Source organism: Temnothorax nylanderi, unplaced genomic scaffold, assembly GCF_030848795.1.
Source record: "Temnothorax nylanderi isolate EJ_2023f unplaced genomic scaffold, tnyl_v1.0 TNYL_tig0013_pilon, whole genome shotgun sequence".
Classification (NCBI taxonomy): Eukaryota; Metazoa; Arthropoda; class Insecta; order Hymenoptera; family Formicidae; genus Temnothorax; species Temnothorax nylanderi.
In genome coordinates this window covers 1,358,361-1,382,557 of record NW_027249075.1, presented here as the reverse complement: position 1 = coordinate 1,382,557, position 24,197 = coordinate 1,358,361, and the positions used below count along the sequence as shown (strand labels likewise).

General features: G+C 44.3%; 1 protein-coding gene across 2 annotated transcripts in view; it reads right to left on the bottom strand.

The window, feature by feature from the left end:
• LOC139768020 (telomerase-binding protein EST1A) overlaps positions 1–24,197 on the bottom strand; it is an 85,913-nt gene that overhangs the window by 33,671 nt on the left and 28,045 nt on the right. For both annotated transcript variants that reach the window (XM_071697841.1, XM_071697842.1), the window contains exons 18-19: positions 6,477–6,658; positions 4,647–4,720 (exon numbers count right to left, since the gene is read on the bottom strand). In XM_071697841.1, the coding sequence (XP_071553942.1) occupies positions 4,647–4,720; positions 6,477–6,658 (256 nt within the window). The remainder of the gene's footprint in view (positions 1–4,646; positions 4,721–6,476; positions 6,659–24,197) is intronic.

The following is a 24,197-nucleotide window of genomic DNA, read 5'->3' as shown; positions in this document are numbered from 1 at the left end:
CTTTCTACATGATTAAACCGAGCTCGCTTCGGAGATTGAGTCATCGATCGAGTGATTTATAATTTACGCCGCATTGAATTGCGGTGTATAACGATCTTTAATTCCCTAAATTATATTTTTTACCGGACTTTCGAAGATTGCTTGACGCCACTTTGGCGCCGCGAGGCCGACGAACTTCTTATACCTCGAAATAATATTCGGGACTAATTTTCTACGGATTTCAGATTCCTCATTATTGTTTTTGTAAGAGTGACGGCGTAAATTGCCCGACAACTCGTGAGGTCGCCGGCTGTGCAAACAACACTTGCTCAAACATTTGCTTATGAAAAAAAATAATCAGGTAAATTGCTACTTGATTTTCTCTGCTACCGGCTACCTGATGGCGTGTACTTAACACGAGGTAAATATTTTCGGTTCTGGATCATTCGTCACGCGACGAATTCTTACCGCAAGGGTAAGACCACAATTACCGCGTTCGACGTGACCGAGGCTCCCGAAGAAATTCCGTTTGCCAAAAATACAGTTTCGATGCGTTGCACGAAGATGCATCGAGATATTTCAGAGATTTTTCGGCTTCCGCGTGAACGTGACGAAACGCACGTTCGCATTTTCGCACGCCTTCGCGTGGGGGACGTATCGCAATTTCGCGTATTTACGGCGAGATACATAAATCTGAAATCCGAGAATGAGCGCGATAAACAAAAAACGGGCAACTGATAAAATTTACATCTAACCATTTGCGACACTTGGAGGAGGTGGTGTCGCGGGGAAAGGAACGCGGGTCCTCGTACGAATGTGATATATCCCCGCGCGACTATTCATTAGCAATGTCGAGAATTACGTATTGAAAATTATTACGGCACAGGGACCCGCGTAATGCGCGCGGTGGATAATAATAATAATAGATCACGGATTTATACATTTAATGTACTTCGTATGACCGGCGGCGGCTCGTTCCGCCGACGTTATTAATGATCTACCCGCGGCAGGGCATACGTTACCATTTACCACTTCCGTATTACTGTAAAGCCGAAGTCGCTCGTTCAATTAATTCTTTCGTCGCGCATAGCGGCTCTAAGAGCAAATTCTCATTGTACAAAACAAGAGCATTTAATACCGGAAATATGCAACGGTTATATTCTTTATGTATTAATTCTGTGTGTTAGTGCTTCTTCACGAAATAAGGCGACATTACTTATTGCTCGCCTCGCATTATAAAAGAACGGACTTGGTCATAAATTTTTGGCGTGTAAACTCCGTTCCAACATGCAGGTATAGAATCTCAATGATACATATGTACGACCACGATAACGATGCGCCGAAGGAGATCACGTGAGAATCATAAGGGGATTTTACCGATCGCTTAATTTCGCGACAGAGCAAAAGTGCGTGCGGTTTCCGGCGCGATTTATCGGCCGGCGTCACTAAAGGTCATCGATTAATCGTGTCTGCCGTGGGACTCGCCATCGCGAAATCCGCGTCCGCGTTTGCAGCATCGAATCGTCGCGCGCCGTTCCAAGTGCAACGATGATCAAGATCGAGAGAGGATCGGCAATCGCGCGTCTCGCGCTGCGCGGCGTCCTTGTCAAGGAAACGCTTGACTCACGTAATTGTTAATCGCTAACGAGCAACAATGATTAACCTATCCCAGGCAGATAGTAGCTGTTGGTTACGCAAAAAAAAAAATCTGCGTCTCGAGACCGACGTTACGAGAGAGAACGAGAGACAGAGAGCAAGAGAAGGAGGGGAAGAGGGAGCCTTGAGGCTCGTTTAATGGACAGTAGATTGCATCAGTCGGACAAGCGTGACTCTCGCGCTCTTATCCCTCTCTCTCTCTCGCTCTGTCTCTCTTACTGGCTCTTATTCTTCTTTTATTTTATCTCATTAGCGAAACTCGCGCCGAGAAGCGACGACGCGCCGTGCGTCGATAAGATGAACGGCGCACTGCTCTCTCTCTCTCTCTTTCTTTCTCTTCTATCGTCTTCTCTGCGAGCGCGCACGATGCGCGCACCAAAAAGTATTCGCTCACGTTTGCGTATGATCAATTCGAAACGCGCCGACCCGGCCCCTTTGTGAAATGCTGGCCTGCGCAGCTCTCGAGCATTTGCAGGGCGTCGCGGTTTTCCCGTGCTGTTAGGTCCCTTATTTAATGATGTGATTCAGCGCGGGGCACGTTAGAATTCGGGGGTCCAACGAGTTCGTACATACGAAAAGGTAAATCAAAATATTATTCTAATAAGTTCAACAAGTAGAAAATTAGAATAAAATAAAATCAGATAAAATTGAATTAATTAGATCGTAAAATATTGCGCTCAAAAGCATCATGATTTCAACCGATTGTCTATTAAAATTCACGATATTAATTTTTCATTTCTCTGTACTATTTGTCTTAGATTCATTTATCTTTCTTTAATTCAAAACTGTACTATGCACTAAACATGCTAATTACTCGTTCCAAGATAATATTTTTTTTATATATTTTTAATATCACGCACATTTCAGTTAAAGCAAAAATTCCATGTCCGTTTTCATAAGAAACAGCTGTTTACGATTATATACAATTATACAATTAGCTCTCCACTGATAATTTATAGAACTCCCGAAATACTAGAAGTACTATCGGTATTTTAGACATAAATTAACGTACTTCAGTACCTTGCGCCAGTGACCTCCGTGATAACACATTAATCCGTCGTTTTCCTTCTTTTTCGAAAATTTGTCAATCAAACTGCGGCAGCGGTACAAGAATTATGAATTAGGAACGGAGCGAGACATCACAATCACGAACACGTGTCGCGCCACGGGAACGCCGTCCGACCGCCGCCGCCGCGGGTGTCGCGACGTCTTTACCTGCGAGTTTCTCACACCGCGCGCGATTCGCCGGGGCATCACCGCGCGAAGAAATTAATAGTCCGATACAACAGCCATAATTCAAAACACCTCAAGTGTCAACCTGAATTAATAGTCGCTACGCGCAGCTGCGACGAAGCCGTGGCCGAATGCGCGGCGCGCGAGTTGGCGAAAGCCACCCTACAAATCTCCTTCTCTATCTCTCCTCCCTCTCGGCGCCTTCGGAGGATTAATCCGTTCGACAAAAGCGCGATGTAGACCACCATATCTCGCGCTCGTCCGCGAAACTCGCGCTCTCCTCGTTGAAATTAGAACCGATGCGGTACTAATTAAAGCGGGACAGTAACTTATGCATTCGCGACGAGCGCGAAAGAAGCGGGTGGTAGAAATAGTGCCGCGAGAACCTGCGCAAGGCGCGCGCGACTCGCGAGAGAGAGAGATCGAGCCTCGATACGATGCAGCGGTTGACCGTGACCTACGCCACGCTCACTTCCATCACCTCTCCCCCCTCCCCGCCCCCCGTGAGATATCGGCCCTCGCTAGAACACGCTCACGTCTATTAAGCTGGCACGGCCGATCGAATGAGACGTATACAGGGAATTTGATGCTCCCTTGTCAATTTTGTCGCTCTGTCCCCGATTTCGCGCGTCATTCCGTTCCGTTAAAAACAGTAGCGTCAAAATTCAAAACTAGCACAGCCGCACGTAAACAGGATGGAAGATTTTTGAAAGCCGGAGTGCCCGAGGCGTCTTCAAACGAGGATACAATTTATTTCGCCAGTCAAATATTAGATGCCAACACGATCGGTAGCACTTTGCACGCTAATGATCTTTCTCGCTCCCAGAATCGAAATTATCCCAAGGCCCGCCGTCAATAAGCATGATCGCGTTACATGCTTAATATCTCGTACGCAACAGCTACGATCCCGAGGCTAAAAACGTTCGGACAACAATTATTTTCAAATTAATATCGTCTTTCATAATAATCTCAAAGCATATTCGGAAATGATTAATTTCAGGATCTACAGTATTTACCTATCAATACTGAATGCTGGAGACGACGAAGTTATTTAATCTCTAAGTTGTTATTAAGTACGTTCTTTTGATCATACTATACATATTCTTAAATTTGAATACTATAAAAAAGTTTTATCTACTCGGATCTCAAAAGTTATATTTAATTTACGTATAATTATTTGAATTATTGTTTGTATCGTTTCTCTATCTAGTTTTCTCGTTACATTAATTATCGAGTAAATATGGCTGAAACAGCTAATAGAAATATGTGTAGATTATTCAAAATGACAATTGCTAATAAAGTAATAAATAGATTCTTGAATCCCTCACTTGAATTCCTCGCAATCCATCATTTCCGACATTGCACGTCGGCCTCAATGAATGCGAACTTTTATACGGCGCAAATTCCTCTGTAAATGTCGCATTCGCTGGAAGCCGATGGGCCGGTTCAAACCACACAGACCGCAAAACCGCAGGATCGGAAAGTTCAAGAATATATCGAACAGTTCTGTCGCATGCGCTACAGTCCTGGCACACGCGATATTCACGCGCTGGCATCTAACTTTAATCCCGAGGGTATGACTTCGCGACGCGCGGTTAATATGCGCAACAAAGTTGTAATTAATCCAAGACAGGGCAGTTCGTAAGCCAAATGAAATTTATGTTGCGAAACAATATAAAGAGATTAGGGACACCACCAAAGCCGAACACTACGATGACTGAAGGCCGCGTACACGCAAATCTCATTACCTTTATTGGGTTTAACATTAAGAAACTTACCCGACTCTGTAATCCGTGCAAGACGGCGGAGGATTCCAAACGGTGCTGTGGCAAAGCATCCAGTCGCACCAGATCTGCAGAAACAAACGTGAGAACATAAAGTTTATAATCCGTCAATTCCAAATCAATGTATGTGTAGGCAGAACCAACGCAATTCGGCAGAGCCGAATGTCGATGCTGATACGCAGACAATCCTTTCAATTAAATTTTCAGAAGCAATTACTTTTATAGAATTCGAAACGTTTCGATCTTGGTCTATACTTAAATGTGAGAAATAATGACAACTTGCCATTAAAAGAAAATGCGAGAGTAGTTTTAAAAAATTATTTCTTAATAAAAAAGATTATACATAAAAAAAAATAACATCGCAAAAGACTATTAATAAAAAGATTTAAACAGTAGTTACGTAAGAGGAGCCAAGCAAAAGTCCCAACTATCTCGAGTCGAGGACGTTCTCGAATTATGTTCTCTTCCTAATATAAAAACATCTTATTTGAGGAAGATACTTTTTTTCCCAGATTTTTATTTCCCTCATTTATACCTTATCAAGTTTTTAACTGTCGGAGAAACGCGCGAAAGTACCTCGCTATTTATAGACACTCCCGCGAGATGCTTTTTTCATCGAGCACGTCCATCCATCCTCATAAAGTGAAACATATTCCAGCGGCCTTGTATCGCGTCTACTTTATCGGCAATATTAATGGTCTCACCTCAGTCGTAAGCGCGAGTCCGGCTATTATTCCTTGTATCAGCTCGCATTCCGATAGTAATCATTGTTTCCTTTTTTTTTCTTTATATCTTTTTCTCGTTAGCCGAGAAATACATAGTGGCTATGCAGACGCGCTAATTTCACAGCACGTATATTAGCAAAATATTTATCTAATAATGATTTAATGCCGTAAAATCGAGTTAATCAGTGACAATCCGTCATTTTCCGTGATTCCGAAAAAATTGTACGACGTACTTCTTTTATCGTAAAATTAACATTTATTTAAGCACTTCGAGCTTCATTTCAAGCAACATCCTCAACCGCTTTTTTGGTTATTGATCTTATTCTTCTGATCTTGTGTAGCTAAATCACTAATTACCGTATCGCGTTTTACGATCAATCTTTTATACGGCATAATACCAAGTTAAGAAATCGGTAACTTCAAGGTTCCCATGTCTGCTCACAAAGCGATTATTAATCGATGAAATGTGGTGCACGTTCGCGATAACGTGCGATAGATGAATTAATTGTGAATGTTGAGTTGCGTAACGAGTCGCGACGCGATCGGATCGAATTCTGGATCTGACATATCGGCCACCAGCGGATGCGTGGGTGCGAAACTCTCTCGCGGCGCTTCATAAATTCTCCGATGATTAAGCGCGTTCGAATCCGGGGGGGCTGCGACGGCGATGGGAAGTAGAATCGGATCGAGCTGACGAGGAAAACCCGGCGCCTTCCAGATTGATGCAGCCGCGACCTGGACCAGTGATAATCAACCAGCGGCCCACCATAAATTATCCCGTGGGAAGCGGGAGCGAGTAAAACAGCTACAGCGACGAACGGGGGATGAAAGCTCTTTTTTACGAGTACGTGCGTATTTGTGTTGCCTCTCGAGATATGAAAATATCGCGATATGACATATGAAATAGCACGAAGTTGAAAAGTTGGCCGCCACTGCTCCAGATCTAATTATTCCGTAATGGCGAGCTACGGACGATGGACGTGATCGAGGCAACGTTTCGTCTCGGAAATTGACTTACGCTCGCCGACTCGCGTCGCGAAACGCAATTAAGACTTCGCTCAACCGATACGTATTGATGGGGAAAAGAGGGGGAAAATACCTTAATAGCCGGTAGAAGCACTTGGAGATCCTCGCCGACCACCAGCCTCGGTTCCTGCTCGCTATCTAGCTGAGCTTTCAGCAAAGATACACCACGCTCCAAGATCAGGCTGAACATCTGCAGGGATACGACGAGCGCCCGTTCTTGGACCTCCGATCTGTAGCCTTGTTCCATCTGGGAATCTACAATCAAAAATCAAGATAATATGAAATAAATTCACGTGCCGTTCACTAAATCACGTATACATTCTGAACTAAGATAAATGCTGGTTTCATGAAAAAAATAATAATTTTCTGAAAAAGTAATAGAGATAATATATGTCGCTTTATACTGCAGGAAGCATGATAGATATTCTTAAAGCTTTTATAGTCAAATATAACTAAGATCATGTAGTTAAGATATATTTAAGGATTTTTTTAGCTGCAGAATAGTATCCTCTCTTTCGATTTTTATTGTAGTTTTATTTGTCTCTGTTACGTCCTATAAAAATTTACTTCTCGAGACTCACGATTTTTATAACCGTATTCAAGCAAGAAGTTTCCTCGAGAGAACTTCATCTCTCTCACAATACCATTGGAAATCGTGAGAATCGTCGCTGAAGAATATCATTCCGATTGGCAAGGAAAGAACGCGCGAGGGTGCATCTACTACGCGCGGCAATATCCGGACGGCAAATTGGTGCTGATTGTTACATTGTAGAGGGGAAAACGCGTAAGTTAATGCCGGTAGCGATCACGTTTCGGTGATGATGATGATAGCTGATCGATGCGCAATCTATTCTGCGTCGCGACCGGATTCGCTATCGGCGACCGTGCGTTTCTCTCTTCGAGACTGTCATTACGCGTTGTATCGAAGCTACGTGACGGGACGGGGCTCCCGGCGGATTCAGAGGAGCCGAAGGTCATGGCATAACCTTCTACTGCACTACCTCCACTTCCTTCGAGTCATTTCGAGACCGTTTCCCGAAGTGGTTCCCTCGGAGGGACCGGTATATAATGAATCGATCCCCTGGCAATGGAAAACAATTCTCTCGGAAAGGTCAAGCGATATCATCTATATGAGAGCAGTTTAATTTGCAGTAACGGAAGGGCTCCGAATATCGTCTCCTGTAATTCTGGCCTTCGAGGGTGGATAAGCTTTAACTACTTCGTCTGCTCAATTACCTTCAAGCCGTAAAAAGTGCTATTTCGCTATAAATGTTATTTTAATTTCCTGAAGGCGCGACAGTTGAAAGTTTTACTTTTGGAAAGAAATAATAAAATTAAGAAGTATAGGAGCAATGTCCGCAGGACTATCGTACTTTAAATCTCGGAATGTCTCAAAGTGGAATTAAAAGGAAGTGGCAGAATAGAGATAGCAGAATTAAATTTATCAGTATAATGTTGGGAATTCACGAGAGTAAATAAATAAATAAGAGCCGGAAGAGGGGCATTGAAAAATGAGGCTTTTAGCTTGCATATTCATTTTCGATAATTGACATACGAATATTTTAACATCGATTTCCAAGTGATGCCTTATGCGATCTCTTTCATCTTAACTATCGGACGTTACTACTTCGTGGATATTACGAATATTTGAATATCATACATCTTCAGCGAAAATCCCGTCGCTGCTTTATGCATCTTTATTAGCAGGCTACAGCGAAAGCTAATTAGATAAGCGTCGCTAACGATGGTGTAATGGATCCGCTCAAGAACGCCACTTATCGGGACTACTGGCGTTTATCGCGAAAAACGAATAGTGTAGCGGGTAGCGAGTACAGCAAGGTAGATACGAGTCCTCTCTACAGTGTATATTTGCTATAAAAAAGAAGAAAGTTATCTACAAATCTTTAAGATTTGAGAATAAAGCGTAAAAAGCGTTAGACAAGAGCGACAAAACTAATTGTAGGATATGTAAACTATGCAGTTATGCATTATAAAAATCTGAAATAATTTTGTGCATACGCCAAACGACAAAACATCCTAAAAAGGAAAGTTAGCCAGGGAGGAAACTTACAACAGCAGATAGACTTCGCATGCATTAGTCGTCTCTATTTTTCGCTTGCCATAAAAGTTGTCGGCAACTCTAAGGACGTCCGAACATTCCGCTCACGCGCGATAGTAAGGGCGTGATTTCACGTTGCGCGTGTGTATGTGTGACGCGAATTAACTCTGCAGAATAGGAGGCTAACACAAATCTAACAAGCGGGAGAGTAGCGCACCGTGCCACGTCTGTGCCATCCTCCATCAAGCGTCGTGCATACGCACAACAGCCATATTCGAAGGTAGACTCTGGCAGTTTAATTTATCGCGGACAGGGATAATAATTAGCGTTTAACCGCGAGGTCGCCCCGAGAAAGCCCGTGTGGTCTTCTACTCATCGGGGATTGGGAGGGGTGTAAAAGGTAATTAGTTAGAGAAGATTTACAGGGAGAGGCCTTTTTTTGTTTTTAACTAATTGCCACCGCGATCATTAGCGAAACTCAGGCGTATCGCCTCGCGTCGACTTGTACGATTTCCTCGTCTTTCGCGCGAAAAAAAAAACAACGATCTAACTACGATCGTTAATCCGTGAATAAATGCACCGCAGCCGCGACTATCTCGACACGGCAGAAATTGTAAAAATATATTTATAACAATCATCAATGTAACACTATACCGAGATAGTGGCAAATGACGAGTTTCTATCTGAAATATACCAGGTATACACGGTAGTTCTTCGTACGAACATCGCGAGGCCAACGAACTTCGCAAAAGGTGCGTACACTTCCTCTTATCGAGATCCTTAACTAACGAGGTAAACGCGACAATCGAGATCCCGCGCGGAGCGAGAAGCGCTTTTAATGAAGCCGGTGGGTAAGTTCGGTCTTCCTGTTTCCCGGACCGATACGCCGCGCCGTGAAAACGGACGGAATCGAGTTAGCGAGCTGCGCGCAGGTAATTCGATTATTAACGATTCTAACAGACACATCGCGTCTCTAATTCAATGGATTCGCGGCGCGCCATCGGGATATTGCGTTTTCCCGAGATATTCTTTTCTTTAATTTCAAATGACATGGAAATTTAATAGTTGACAGTTACACCTGGTTTACCAAAAATTAATCCAACAATTAATGCACAAACTCTCAAGAAAGCACGTTTACGTTCGTCTGTTTCTTCGCTTTAAAGGAATTTTTTATGAGTTAGTACATTTCACGTTCGGCAGAAGAATAAAAAAGATACCTCAGACGTAACATTACGTAACTCGTATTTAAACGTCTCCTTTCCTTATTACGCATTCCCCAATTTCCTTTTGTGGAGAGGACTTGTTACGTTTTTAGTGTCAGTTTTTACATATCTCTTCAGGCATTCGAAAACGATCGTTTTTTTCTCCCGTCAGTATTTTGATAGTTGTTGGGTTTTTAAGTGGTTAACGGTAAGGACAGTAATAACCGATCGCTGCGGCAGTATCAACGATACCGTTGTCTTTGACGGATGTTTTTTCGAACCCGGCAAATCTCCGTGGTACATACGTATGAAGAACGCACTCGTTAATTCAGTTACCGCCCCATTCCCGCTAATAACGACTAGGGGAATATGAGAGAGCTATTGTTTAAGGATAATCACGTCTTAATGGCCGGCAGGAGAGCGTAATGTATCGTTAAATGTAGCTATAATGCGGCGAGCAACGGGGTCCGCGCGAAGTGTAGGATGATTTTAATGACCACGAATATCTCGACCGAGTGTTTTACGTATTATTTAAGCAGCGCGCGGCGCAACGCCCGCACGTACGCGGATACGGACGCGTAGAACAGCGCGCTCGTTCTGCGGTTAACGTTTCAATCCTCGCTACTGCGTTTTACCTGCATTTATCGTGCGTTGTACCCTGCAAGTCGTTAACGGCTATTATAGAGATATTACGGCGGCTCGCACAATACCGTGCAACTTCCATTACGTTGAATCGACTCAGGAAAGAACATGTTTCTCGCGAGTATTGCTTGATAAGAATATCAATGTTAATTGACTCGTGAAATATCGATGTCCAGCTGAAGAGATTAATTTAATTCAACACATTATTTTAATATTAATTAATATATACTTTCAAAAAATATTTTTAAGAAATTCCATCGTGGAATATTTAATCCTGCTCCATATTTCACGCATATTAGAAAACAATATCTTTCCTAATACTTTGAACACGATCAAATAATCTGCTTCAAAAACAGTGATGATCGGAGACTGATCAGTCATCCGAAAAAATTAAATATGAATTATAATATATATTTCATAAAGATTTATCTAAACTTATTCTTATTAAAAATAACACTTCACATTACTACGTTCAAGTAACAAATTACTCGGCGTTCAAGTTGATAATCGCGCAGTTTTACGCTCAAACATAACATACTAATCTCGGGATAGAATTAAAAAATCGTGCGTCGCAAGATTAAAGTGTTCGAATTTCTCTGGCTGTTCAAACGTACCTGCTCCTTGAAATTCGAACAGGTCGTCGCGAAGTGTTTCACAAAAGATACAACATTGCGCAATGAATTTAGCACCGCCGACCCCGTGGTAATGCCTTTCGAATGGCGTGCGCGGACCGCCCGGAGGTAAAGAGGATGAGGTACGAGCGCGCCCGTAAATAATCGGGCATAGGTGAATTCTCGCCGTCGACCTTCGCGCGCGCGCGCGCCGCGCGCCGTTTACATCGCACTAATCACGCCAGTAGATTAATGGGTTCTCCTCATTAGGCCGGGCCCGGCGTAATCGTAATCATTTTATTAGTCATTTTATCGATGCACTCGCGTGCTCGCGCGCCCGCGCGCGCGCATTTTCCAGCGGTAATATCCTGCTCGTGTCACATTACCATACTATTAACATAGTGCATACCTCGCGGCAACAGTTCAACGACTTTAACCCTTTCATTACCCGTGGCTGCATTATTGCGTGCATTATTAACTTTTAACTTAATTTCCGCCGGTCCAAAAGCGCTTCTTTCGATCAAAATTTTTTTACACGTACTTATAACCGTTTATCTCATTGTCCTTTCTTTTTCATGGTTTCACGTGATCGTTAAGAACACGTCAGGCTCCTCCATAATTTTTAAGGAAACGAGAGATTTGGTTCTCTTCTCATTCATTATGGATTAGAGGAGGTCCTTGTAATGATAGATTTACAAACCGTGATCGTCCAATACATCGACAAGTAAACGAGCTGAAGCAACGGCCGAGTATACCGATCGCATGCGAGAAATTCTGCGACGATACTCGCAGACGCGATCGTTTCTCAGTTCGTGCACGCGAGGAGCTACCCACCGCCGCAGAAGGAATCACTGGTAGGCGCCTGGCGCCAAGAACACGTTAGAGGAGAGTCTCGTCGCCGCCAACTCCGTCGCCATGTGAACGAACTATGAGACCTCGATAGCACGCACCATGCGGGCACATGCCAGCATTACTCGGCGCGAGAAGAGAGATACGCGACGGCCTTGATCATTTTTCAATCGATAAGGGAAAATTGTTTGATACGCGAGGGAAGCTAGATAGGCGGATAGAAACGGGAGGCAGGAAGGGCACGTTGCCCCGTACGTCGCACGTAAGTCTGTTAAGTTATCGTAAACTGGTTTGCTCGTTGCTTTGCGCCTTACTGCGCCGCAAACCGGAGATTTAATAAAACGGCGCCGCGCGACGTTAGCCAACCGGCCATTCGATTACGATATCCATATTCTTGATCTCTCCCCGCCCATCCCGCGTGCTACTCGGTGCCACTGAACCAGATGGCGATGAGATAAATTTCGCAAGAAACGACCGTTTCGGGCCGATGACCCGTACGTGATCGCCGTCCGGCATTGAGAGTTGAAAGGAGATCGTCTCATCCCGAAATTCTGCACGTCACGACCGTCGGGCCGTCATCCTTTTGATGAACATAAGTTAATTGTTTGTGCTCTATTAAGCATTTCTTTCATCACAAAATACTTGGACGAATGTGCACAAAAATATTAATAAAAGGAGCATTTTTTTGAATTATATTATTTATACCCCAAAATAGTCTTCGAGGTATTTTAATGTTGCTGTTCTGTTAATTTCCTGTACTTATTTATTGCGTTTGATATTTGATTATAATCACGACCAAATATATTTCGAATTGTAAATAGAGATTGAAAATATAAAAACAAATACATATATTCATTGCAGAAATAAAGAAGGACCAAAGTGGAACAGCAAGATTAAAGATTCAAAAGAGATTCCGCTTTTACTTTCTGCTAGAAGTATCCATTTCACTTTTAGATAGACTTTCTACTAAAGAGCTTTGCTGGATGGTTTCCAGTATTTTTCCACATTGTATGTTCTTTCTTAAGTTCTCGACTTAGCATAAGAAATGCGATTAGTCTAACTAATGACGCAATTATTTCCATCGCCGATTTTCGCTTTTATTTCACTATCGTCGAAAAATATCGAGACGTAACGACGATCAAATCCCGAAGTCCTCGCGTCGCAACACAAAGGACACGCGAGTGTGACAGGTAGCGTTCTATTCGTCCCGAAATGAGTCACGATGCCGATGTGCCGAACAATAACAGTGGCAGCTGGCAGCGGGATGCTGGCAGCGGCGCTGGCGATCGCCGCGGTGGAGAGATCAGCATCTCTCTCGAGAGAGAGCTGGCGGCTCGCTCGCTCACTCGGGAGCTCAACGTTCGACCTTGGCGGGACCTTGCGAGGTCGCCGACATGATTCCGTCCTGTCCATTCCGCTCGCAGCTCGGCAAGATCGGCAGGGATTAGGAGAGAGGAGTCCAGAGAAGCGGAGTTCAAAAGGGAGGGAAGATGGGTCGGCGTGAGACGCGCGACCTTTTGTCGTCCGCCACACCTTCACCCGGGCAGCGCCGACTAGAGATTTTTATCCGACTCATTCTTCTCGCGTCAGCCACAGCTATATGGATACAGTCACTGAATAGGCACGTAATTGGGCTCGCTCACGGCGTTCGCGGAAAAAGGTGATGCAGAAAAAGCGAGCAAAAGTCCTGGCGAGCACGGAGCACGAATGAGATCGTCGCGTCGCGTCGCATCGCGGCGCGTCGCGGGGCGGGAAATCATCGGATGACACGATGCCGTGTCGCGAACAATCTCATTTCAACTAATTACAGTCGCCGGGGTGAGTTTAACGGCGGCAAAAAGCGGTTGAAAAGATAGTCGACGGTTTTGCATCACGCCACGACAGCACGCGAACCTAATCTACCCCTCTTCCGTATCTTCGTTTTCTTTATTGCGGTCTTCCTATTTCAATTTCTAATATGCATTTACGACGGATTTCGATCAACGGCGAACTTTCTGCAGTAGACAGTATGTAAATTAGGCATAATCTATAAGATACGCGCGCTCGCTACATCGCGGAAAATTATTCTTCGATAAAATAATGACTGTGTTACTACGCGTGATTAACGAGCGCCGGTCCAAAGTCGTAAAACTAGATTTGTAAGCCTTTTATTGCCGTATCGTCGCGCGGATCGCTTAAAGCAAATTGCATAATGTAACGAGCTTTTATTACGTTACAGTGATGCCGGGTAAAAATATAGATATCGTGCTTATTAAAGTAAACCGTTCCCCGCAGGACGCAGGAAATGCGTAACAGCGAGAGACCACCGCGGTCTGGAAAATCGAGGATCTCTTCTCCGCCCGGCGTTCGTTCTCTCGAGACGAGCTATTCAATTCTCGCGATTTCTGCACGAACGATCGTGGTGATGAGAATGCGCTACGAGACTTCCGTGTAGATGGGAAGCCGCGACCACCCCAACAACAATTTACGAACATCTTGTGTGAATCGTCTTCACGATCTACGTGCGCTATTTGTTACGCTTACAGCAGTGATTCGTGAGTGTGTCGTTCATCGGAAGAAACGTAAAAACGTTTACGGCGAATCTACAAACGCGTATCTCTGCAGATTGTTACGTCGAATTATTTCGCGAAAAAGAAAATAATCTTTCATAGCAGCACCAAAAAAAGCTATATTACGCTACCTCAGAATCTAATCTTCGAAGCAATTTTAAGTAAACGAATTCATATAAGGTATGAATAAAACTAATAATTATTTAAATCTGCACAAAATTAACAACGTTATGAATATAATAACAATTTTGTTCATCTAACAAATAATCAAACTTTTTACAGATTTAAAATTTGTAACTACCTCTCAATTTTATACTTTCTGGTTTAAATCGTTCTTTCAGAAAAATTTTTAAGTGCATTTTTATGCGATTACAGCAATAAAAAATTTACAAATGTCGATATACGTCTTTGTTAGCGATATCGCAGTTATTGCCATCGAAATAATTTTTTGAACATCAGAACGCGTCGAACGAATCTCAATGCAACCGCGTGTCAGCGCAGCGCGGCAGATATCTGCAGTACTGCAGTTATTGTGCGTTTCTTCACAGGAAGTTATGTATTAACGGTCATAAACGACCCGCGTGCACGCGCATCGCAAAAGGCCGCTCGTCCGAAGGTATTAAGTGTTCATGCAAATACAAAAGTAAACGCCGTCTTTCTCCGAGTTCGCGCCGTTGCGTCGCCGCCGATACGCGGCGGCATAATTACGACCGCGAGAAACCTCGCGCCGACTAAATTTAGATCTACAAATCTAAGCTTCAGGTGAAACGAAGTTACGGAAAAACGAAGACGCGGGGAGAAACCTGAAGAACTCGATTCCCGAGCCGCGTCACAAATATTCGAATACTAAATAAATGTCCAGATACCATACGGAGCGCGGCACAATAATTTTACTCGCGACATCGTGCTCTTCGAAATACTCAAACGCATGAGAATTCTTTAAGGTAATCTCAATATCGATTAAAAATGCAATCCGGAATTTCTGGAGTATCCGTATATTTGATGTGGGAACTCGTAAAGCTCCAATCGTGCATTCGCGAACCGCGCGACTAATCGGCGGCGCATTAATTGACGCACGTCTCGGATCGCCCCGGGAAGGTTAATCTTATACAAACGTCACACGTTTCTTACAGCATTCTTCACCGTGCGGAATCTCGAATAGGCATTTTTCTGGGATATCGTCATTCCACGCGCGTCGACCACGAAGAAGGCGTTGATTGCCGGACGACATTCGCGATTTACGCTGTGACCGCTTAATGACAGCGCTATTAATTTGCAAATTGTCGTTTACCCGGCGCCGTTGCAAGACCGTCCGTCATCTCATTCTCGTTATAAACTAGTTAATTGATTAATCGTCCTGTTAGCCGGTTTCTCATCGTCGTGTCGCGTATGTTAGCGCATCCAATTTTCAGACCATACAAGAATCTAATACGTTCGATGAGTAGTTTCCAGTGTGAGACACGCCTCTGAAGCATCAGCTTTTGTTAATCGTCAAGGAAAAGCATGTTCATGAATTTAACAGGATCGTAACAGAAATCAATTATTGAAGACTCCATTAAATATTCGCGAAATACATTTTATACCATTTTATACGCCATTTTAGGCTTGCTAGAAAGAAATCATCCATTTAAATCTAAACAATTTTCAATACAATAAATGTAATTTAGACGTATAAAATAAAAATATACAAATCGATGTTTGAGCTTTAAAAAAAAACAAGAATAAAAATTAAAAAAAATTAATTGTAAATGAAGACGGCAACTGTCAGAACACTCGAGAGAACATCACGCTTAAAGGTCAGAGCGGAAGAGCAACGGCATTCCAGTAAATCCGGTTCGGTAAATGGAGAATTCAGATCGTAATGCGAGCACGCAACAATAAGCTTGATTATCTATCTCCGTACCCGATATCATTAGCGTCGCCGTTAAGTTCCTTCCTGGCGATAAGGACAAAAGGAGGTGGTGCGCTTACGAAACGGTATTAATGAAGCGCGCACGGGGTTTTTCTTCGGCGCGATTATTACTTCTGGCGCGGTGATACGTTTCGTGATACGCAATCAAGCGGAGGAAGCGAGTTTTAATAGCCGGACCGAATTAGTCGCGACGCTACCTGCGGAACGATCGTCAATTTGTCGGCTTAACGAAGGAACGAAAGCACGGAATCGCCGCACTCGTTAGGCAATCTCGTCCCGAGAGCGGTCGCGAGACCACGCGCGTGATTAGAAGGGCAGGAAATGAACAGCGAGTCAGGCTGGAACTGACTTTTGATTCGCGGCCAATAAACCGTCGAGACGAATGGAACGCCACCGGCCTTTGGCGAACGCTCGTTTTATCACTGTAACTTGCTTTACGTGGAATTTCAATTTCCCAGATCGCGTTGCTGCGCGTTATTGTGGACACAAATCGATTTCATCGAATCGTGGCGATTGTCGAGTTTCCCAAACGCGTCGAGATTATCAAAAGAAAATTAAGAATTTCACGAACGTTTTCAAGAGGAATCTCATTAAAGAATCTGCAATTAAATTTTAGCACGTTTATGAGACACTCCACACGTACTACATGCATATCGGAGCCATATATACATATAATGTAAAGATTGTATCATCTCTTGCGATCTAACGCTGGCATCTTCAACGTCACCTCCGCTGCAGCTACTGCTGTTCGTTCACCCGACCTTGGCAAGGTCACGCAGTCACGATAAAAAGAAGCGAGGCAGAAGCGCGGAAGGTAAGCAAGGAGGGGTTGACTGGGAACGGGGGAGGGTGGAAGGGAGCGAGGGGAGAGTCTAATCAACGGCCGGCGTCATGCTCCAGAGAACATTGCGGGAAGAGAAGGCAGAAAAAGTGGCGAAACTGCCGGAGGGAGACAGAAGCGATGGCGAGAAGTAGAAAGAGAAGATCGCACGAGAAGCGGAGGCAATGCAGGGCGCGAGAGAAATGTCGACCGATCCCAACTCAAACAGCACAGAAGTCCAAAAGACGTCGATGGCTCCCAAGAGGATCAGAAAATCACGAGAGTCTCCGATATCGGCACTAAAAGATGGTACCAGATTTCATCTACAGTTTAAAACAAAAAAGTTTATAATTTTATTCTTCCACAGTCTACACGACAGCTCTATGGTTACAAAATTTTTTGGAATTCTAATATTTTAACATTCCAAATTATTCAAATATGTATTACGTTTTGTGATATTACCACATTTATATACAAGAGTGATTTATTTTCCATTTATATCACACTCGTAGCTAATAAGATTCTTCACAATTTAAGAAAATGCAGATGTGATTTGCATACAATTGTTATAACAGTGAAGTATTTACCAAAAGATTTCCTATATATTGTTAAATTGGATAAAAGTTAGTAATAAGTTAAAAATACATAAAGTTAGGTCATCAGATTGACAATGATTCGATATAAATCTCAAATCCGTTTGACGTGTAGCTTCCATCATCGCTCGGCACGAGCATATGTCGACGAGAGGCGCCGAGTTAAAAATAACGTCTCGCCGGATATTTATAGCGACAAAGCAGGGAAAGCGGATGAAGAAAGAAAGAGAGAGAGAAGAGGGCGAGGGTTAACGGGATAAGAAAAGAAAAGAGAGATGCATCTCGCGCCGATCGGCGGCGATAGCTTGGAGTCGCAAGGGAGCTCAAAGGCGAAGAAGAATCGCGGGGACGCAGGACACACGGGTAGCACGGAAGGTGGATAAAGAGAGGGATAAAGATGGCTATAACTGTTGTAACATGTCTGCCCGTGAATTGAGCGGCAGGAGCCGATGAGGAGGGAGAAACAGCCGAGTCTGTATACAGCCTACAGTACGCAGAACAGGGTAGCTGAAGTGGAGCGACGACGCATGGTGCATTAGACGAACCCGGAGCCAAAGAGAGAGAGAGAGAAAGAGAGAGAGAGAGAGACGGGGAAAGTGCAGCAGCAGCGGCGGGTGCATTGCGCCCGAAGCAAGATGGCCTTGACGTGGGCCGACCGGCGAGGGCAAGGACGACCGCCCGAGGGATATCCTCTCTTTTTAGCCTCTCCATCTTGACTGTACGGCGGCAGTCGCATCGACCACAACGACTGACGACTCCTCTTCTTGGCCCGTAACCGCGTCCATCCATTACAACATTGTGACAACAACGACGGCGACAACGACGATATCCTTCGGCAATATTTGCTGGATTTCATAAGTCATTCGGCTCCTTCTTTACCGAGGACATCGCAAAATTATGCTGTGATGAAGAAAAGATTACGTAAGATAGAGAGTTATCAAAAAGAAAACTATATATTGTTCTTTTTCTACAAAACTTATAGTGGGAATTAAGTTTACACGTTTAAAAATTATCCCTTATTTCTATCCTTAATCTTAGCGAATAAAATTAGAGGATTCTTTATTCAATCAATTTTAAATCGATTGCAGCGTTCAAGTATTAAAAAATGCGAACATCATCAGACGATACAGATAGCAGATATTATCGATTCCCATCAGCGTCCGCGAGTTTTGTACGGCAGAACGATCTCATCCGTCACCCTCGTCCCTCTCTCTCTCTCGCGTCCTTCAATCCTCCTTCAACGAGACGACGAGGTCGTCCCTGAAATCTGCTCGACTTCGGCAGTCATTCGAGGGAATAATTCATGACGTCGCGATCTTACGGGAGAATAGTTTATCGTCCGTGCAAGTGGAAGTCCGATCGGAAATCGATTCACGTACCGATAACATGGACCCGATAAGGGGGGAGGCAACGGAGAGAAAAGAAGAGAAACTTGAACTACGTGAACAAACGCTCTCGACCATCCTTTTGCACTAACCACACTTAACAAGTCAAATACAGTCGATTTTCGCATCCCAGCCGTCGCGGTAATTTGTTCAAGCTATTTTTTTTTCAAGTTTGTTAGATAACGCAAGAGAAGTAACGATTATGTAAACACGCAGAGGAGGAAGAAATTCAAACAAATAAGATAGACTGCTTGTCTGACATTGATCAAAACATCGTCTACTAAAGCCTTGTTGGCTTTAAGCTCAAGATCAGGAAGATTCTTCTGGTTCAACATTTGTGATATCCTTTCCAGCATTCTCTCCTAAATACATCATTATAAGATCATCTGAGATGAAGTGATTGATTCGATACAACGAATGGCAGAAATAAAAAGAAATAATCTTTATCGCTAATCACCATCGTTAGCAGGGAAAAAATGAAATCATTAATTAGAGAAGTCAATCGAAATACTCGATTATTGTTTTAAGAAATGGGTAAGAAAATTGATAGGGTTTTAAGGGATGACACTGCATACTTCAAATACATTAATTTATATATGATACCTTACACAAGAATGAACGAAGATCTATTTTAACAACTCTATCTAATTTTATCCGATTTTCGCTTTACTTCGTTCAACAGCTTTATATAAATCAAATAAGGGAAAATTTGTGTAAGACTGATAGATTTTCTCTCCAAGATTTCCAGAGTGGACTTCAATGCGTAAAGGTAAAAAAGATCGAAAATCGAGTTCCGGAGAAACGGAAAGTGCGAAAGCAGGCGGCAAACAGAGTTTATGCGAGGCGGCCGGCGTGTAAAAGTATCGAGAAGTGCGATGTAACACGCACGAAAGTGGCGCGAAAGAGGCGTGCCGCCGCCGGCCGCACCGTGGATGAAATATCCGCGCTGACATATTGACACTGGGGAGTCATAATTCGCGCCTCTCGGGCAAACAGAGGGCTGCGAGGTGGAGTTAGTCGTCGATGTTCAACGGTGCACGTTTCTGAAAAAGATCTCTCTCTCCCCAAGGGCGAGAATCCGTTTCGCTTCGCGGAGCTTGTGTGCTCTTTGCGCACACACCGGCGAGTCGACCGGGCTGTTTGTTCTTCGTCGATTAATACTTGGACGCGAGCAAAGCGAAAAGGGAGATCTGGGATAAAAAAGACGGTATCGCGGTAAGATTTTGATTGTCCAAGATTGTCCAAACTAATTTGTGAGGAACATTGTTATCAAATAATCGGCGCTTTTTAACGTTACACAAGAAGAAGCAATATAATATAATCCCATTGACAAGAACAAAAAACTTAAAAAAAAATTTCAGCGATTTCTGAAGGCTGAGGGAAAGAGTTAAACGATCCTCAAATGTTTCGAAGTTCGCGAAGTGCCGCGATGCCGCCGCGCTCGTGAGATCTCTCTCCGCGCGTCGTTACGGGTCGTAAGGGGTCGCCGCGTATCAAAATGTACAAAATTGTTGCACTTTCCACGCCGCGGTACGTTCAATCTTACGATCCGCGCAGTGGATATTACAAGCCGCACCTCCGCCGAGCGATCGTCCATCCAACCCCCTCCGTTCCCCTTTCCCGCTCTCGCGCCCTTGCTGCCACATTAAAATAATTTAATTTAATACCCAGCAATTCCGCTTATTGCCATTGCAACATCAATTTTAATAATAGACCTCTCAGCGAGCGAGAGCCTCCCCGACACCCTCTCGGACTCGCCCGCTCGCTTCGTCCGGCGACGGCGGCGGCGGCAGCGGCGTCGGCAGCGGCAGCGTTTCTGCGCCTCCGAAGAAAACCCAAAGCGCGCAACACACATTCGATATTACGACCTCGCCGGTAATGACGTTTTTTCTCCGATATTACTGAGAGATTTTTTTCAGGGCGCCAATCTATTTGCGCGCCGCGCGCGCAGAATGGGATCGGCGGGGGGAGATTACAGCCGTCGTTACAGATTACACAAGGCTCCGGATGACTCCGTTGTCTGGAAACGCTTACCTCCTTCTCGGTAATCTGTATACGTTAAACGAGACTAATAACGACTCCTTCCGATCGTGTTCATAAATTCTTCCCCGCGCGGACATCGTATTTCGCCATAATATTATATCCTTGTATAAAATATTCTTAATTTCCAAGTTTAAATTTATAATAACGTGAATTTTAACGTGAAATAAAGCGATGACTGTATACGTGATCAAGAGCCTAGACGCAAAAGTGCTTTAAAATATATTATGCATAAGTAATGTATACCGTCTCAATATCTGTTTATGTTACGTCTGCCGCTTGATAGACAGAATGAATCTTCGCGTATGATAGTCTTCATTAAAATTTTAATAAGGATGTAGGGGATGTGTATGTTTCCACCGATTATGCTAAGTTCCTATAAGATGCTAGTGGCGAAAGGGTTAAGAAAGATCACTCCTCGCGCGTACTATCCGCGCTCGAGAAGATTCTTCCGCGGCGGAGCAGAAGCGGGCTCCGAAGTACTCCGAGGTTGGCGGCCGGTACTCGAGAAGAGCACTCGGCGTGCCTACATAAATTCACGGGCGCGTCGAGACGTGTTAGCGTTATTACGTGTGTCGAGAGGAATACCGATCTGTCGGTCGGTCGGCCAGCAGTTTTCTCCGTCCTTGCGCGAAGCACCCATAACCGGTGCACCCACCGACCGTTGCCGTTGCCGTTCCCGTAGCAGCAACAGCAACAGCAGCAGCAGCAGCAGCAACACCCAGTCTCAAACACCCGCTAGCGAAACTCTCCCGGTCGCCGGACAGGTGGTAGCGGGATCGCGTTACAGAAATTGCCAATTACCTATAACATGCAATTCCTACCTGCCCCCGTCGCGCTCTTCGCCCTGCTATCGTATTAATCCGCCGCTGCACTCGCCCGTTACAACCGGGCCGCGTAATCGCGCGGGAAGCCGTCGTCGAAATTGGACGACGTACCTTTTCCCGCGGACGTAAAAGGGTTTCCCAGAAAACAAGACGCTTCCCTTGATCCTGCAGCTATTTTATTACCTTTAGTAAGCGTAATGTTTAATATTCGGTACGCGAGCAGCTGATCCCGCCCGAAGAGCTCTTTCTAGAAATCAAAGTGTTTGGCACATTTAGTCCTTTTGCAAGATGAGACCTACATCAGGGTGGAGGTGCCACTTTTTCTCTACCTTCAAGGATGAACTGCACCTTCTCATGAGAGGCAGAAGATGCAGTATGATAATCCTCAAAGGAATAGTCTACGCAATATCGACAGACCGCTATCAGCCTTGCCAGATTCGTAAAAACGCGGCTCGATACTGATTTTTGCACCGCGACCAGGCGCATCGATCATCCACTTGTATAGCCGCGTGTTCACCCAGAGAGAGTTCGGCCCCGAAGAGGAGAGGTCTCGGCCGCCAGCGGGAGTCGAGCGTTTATCACTTAATGACTTGGACTGGTGTACCACCGGTGGAAGAATGATAGTCAGTAAGCAAGCTCTCGACCGAGAACCATCGGATGAGGCTAAAACCACTCGCTTAAAATTATAAAAGTCCATAATTGGCCGCAACGACGTCAGAATGAGGAATGTTATGCTCGCGCGGCAAGGCCGAACATTTTTACACGCTGTATATACCTTCCCTCCCAAATAAAGAAAAAGAAGAGAGAGAAAGAAGCTGTGCTATTCGCGCGAAAGAACCTATCTAATTAGCGAAACTAACGGGACGCGGCACACGTCGTGCTTAATTGGAGAAGCCTCAAAACCCCCGTTAGCCGCCTAATTAATTAACCACCCGCGAACTTTCCTTTAAAGGCCGCGAACCAGCCGGTCTTCTCGCTGATTGCGATTAATTCCGACTATCCCCGTCGCGCACATAAATCTCTTGTATCAGAGATAAAGGAGAGACATCGTGCTAAATTCACAAAAAGGTAAATTCCGCCCCTTGCAATATCGCGCAGTTCACGAAAGATTCGTGTGACAGTCCGGTTCAATTTCCATAACTCGATTTTCTTCTCACAATCAGTGTCGTCAATTGAGTTCACGTAAAGTCAACATGACCGGGCAACCGGCATTCACCCGGAAAGAACCCATTCCTTTTTTTCCCGAGTTATGCTTGGCAAACATCCTGAACGACCGGCCTGAGGAACCGGCCGTCAGCCGCGCCTCTTCGCGTCGATGGGGATTAACGCGTGCTTTCGCGATCGCAAACGACGGAACGTAACGAGATGGCCTAACGATGCAGTCGCTCGTTCGAAATGCCAAATAGAATAGCCGGCGACGAACGGAATAAGAGGGTATCATCAGTGGTTGGTATGAGCGTGAACTTTCTTACGAGAAGATCGATACGCATTCGATTCTCCTTGCGTTAACCCACAGACGATGCTTGACCGACAATTACATCAATTATACCGATTCTTATAACAATAAACAATTGGTATCTGTTCGCTTCGTAAAATAAAACTTTCGTTTTCAAGAAGAATTTTAACATCACAAATATTGCGTTTGAATGCACACAGCCGCGAGCTATCCTTCTCGACATCACTAATTTATTTTTTTTTAATAAACTTTCAAGGACTACTAGAAGAGTTTAGGAACACACAACGATTAAACAACCAGTAAACGAATGTTCGATCTATCTAAATAAGGCAAAAAAATTCCTAAAGTTACGATTAATGTAAAAGCACTATACATGAATAATTCAACATATGTCCACTGAAGGACTTACGAAACACGATCAAGCCGACGTATATCGATAATTTTATCTCATCGACACGATTACCTACTATTTCCGGAGAACTGGATTGTTCAAATATTTCTATAAAAAACTCTCGATTTTCAATCCGCGAGTATGCATATAAAAGCAATGTAGGAATAATCCAATTTGTTCTCTTAATGCATAAAAATCGAATGTCAAGAGAAGTGGGAAATGCGGCCAACCGATTACGAATAAGCAACGATAAGCCACGGTAAGCACCCAGCAGCAGCAGCAGCAGCAGCAGCGACGGCGGCAGGCATTTACCCGGTCACTTCCCGCGAGCGCGCGACGTGTAACGCCGTTCGCGGTTTATTATTAATAGGACGATAAGATCGCGAGGCATTACGTGAAACACACAGCTCGTCAAGCCGTAACTGGTTCCGCGCCGAAGATAGAGTCCCTCATCTATC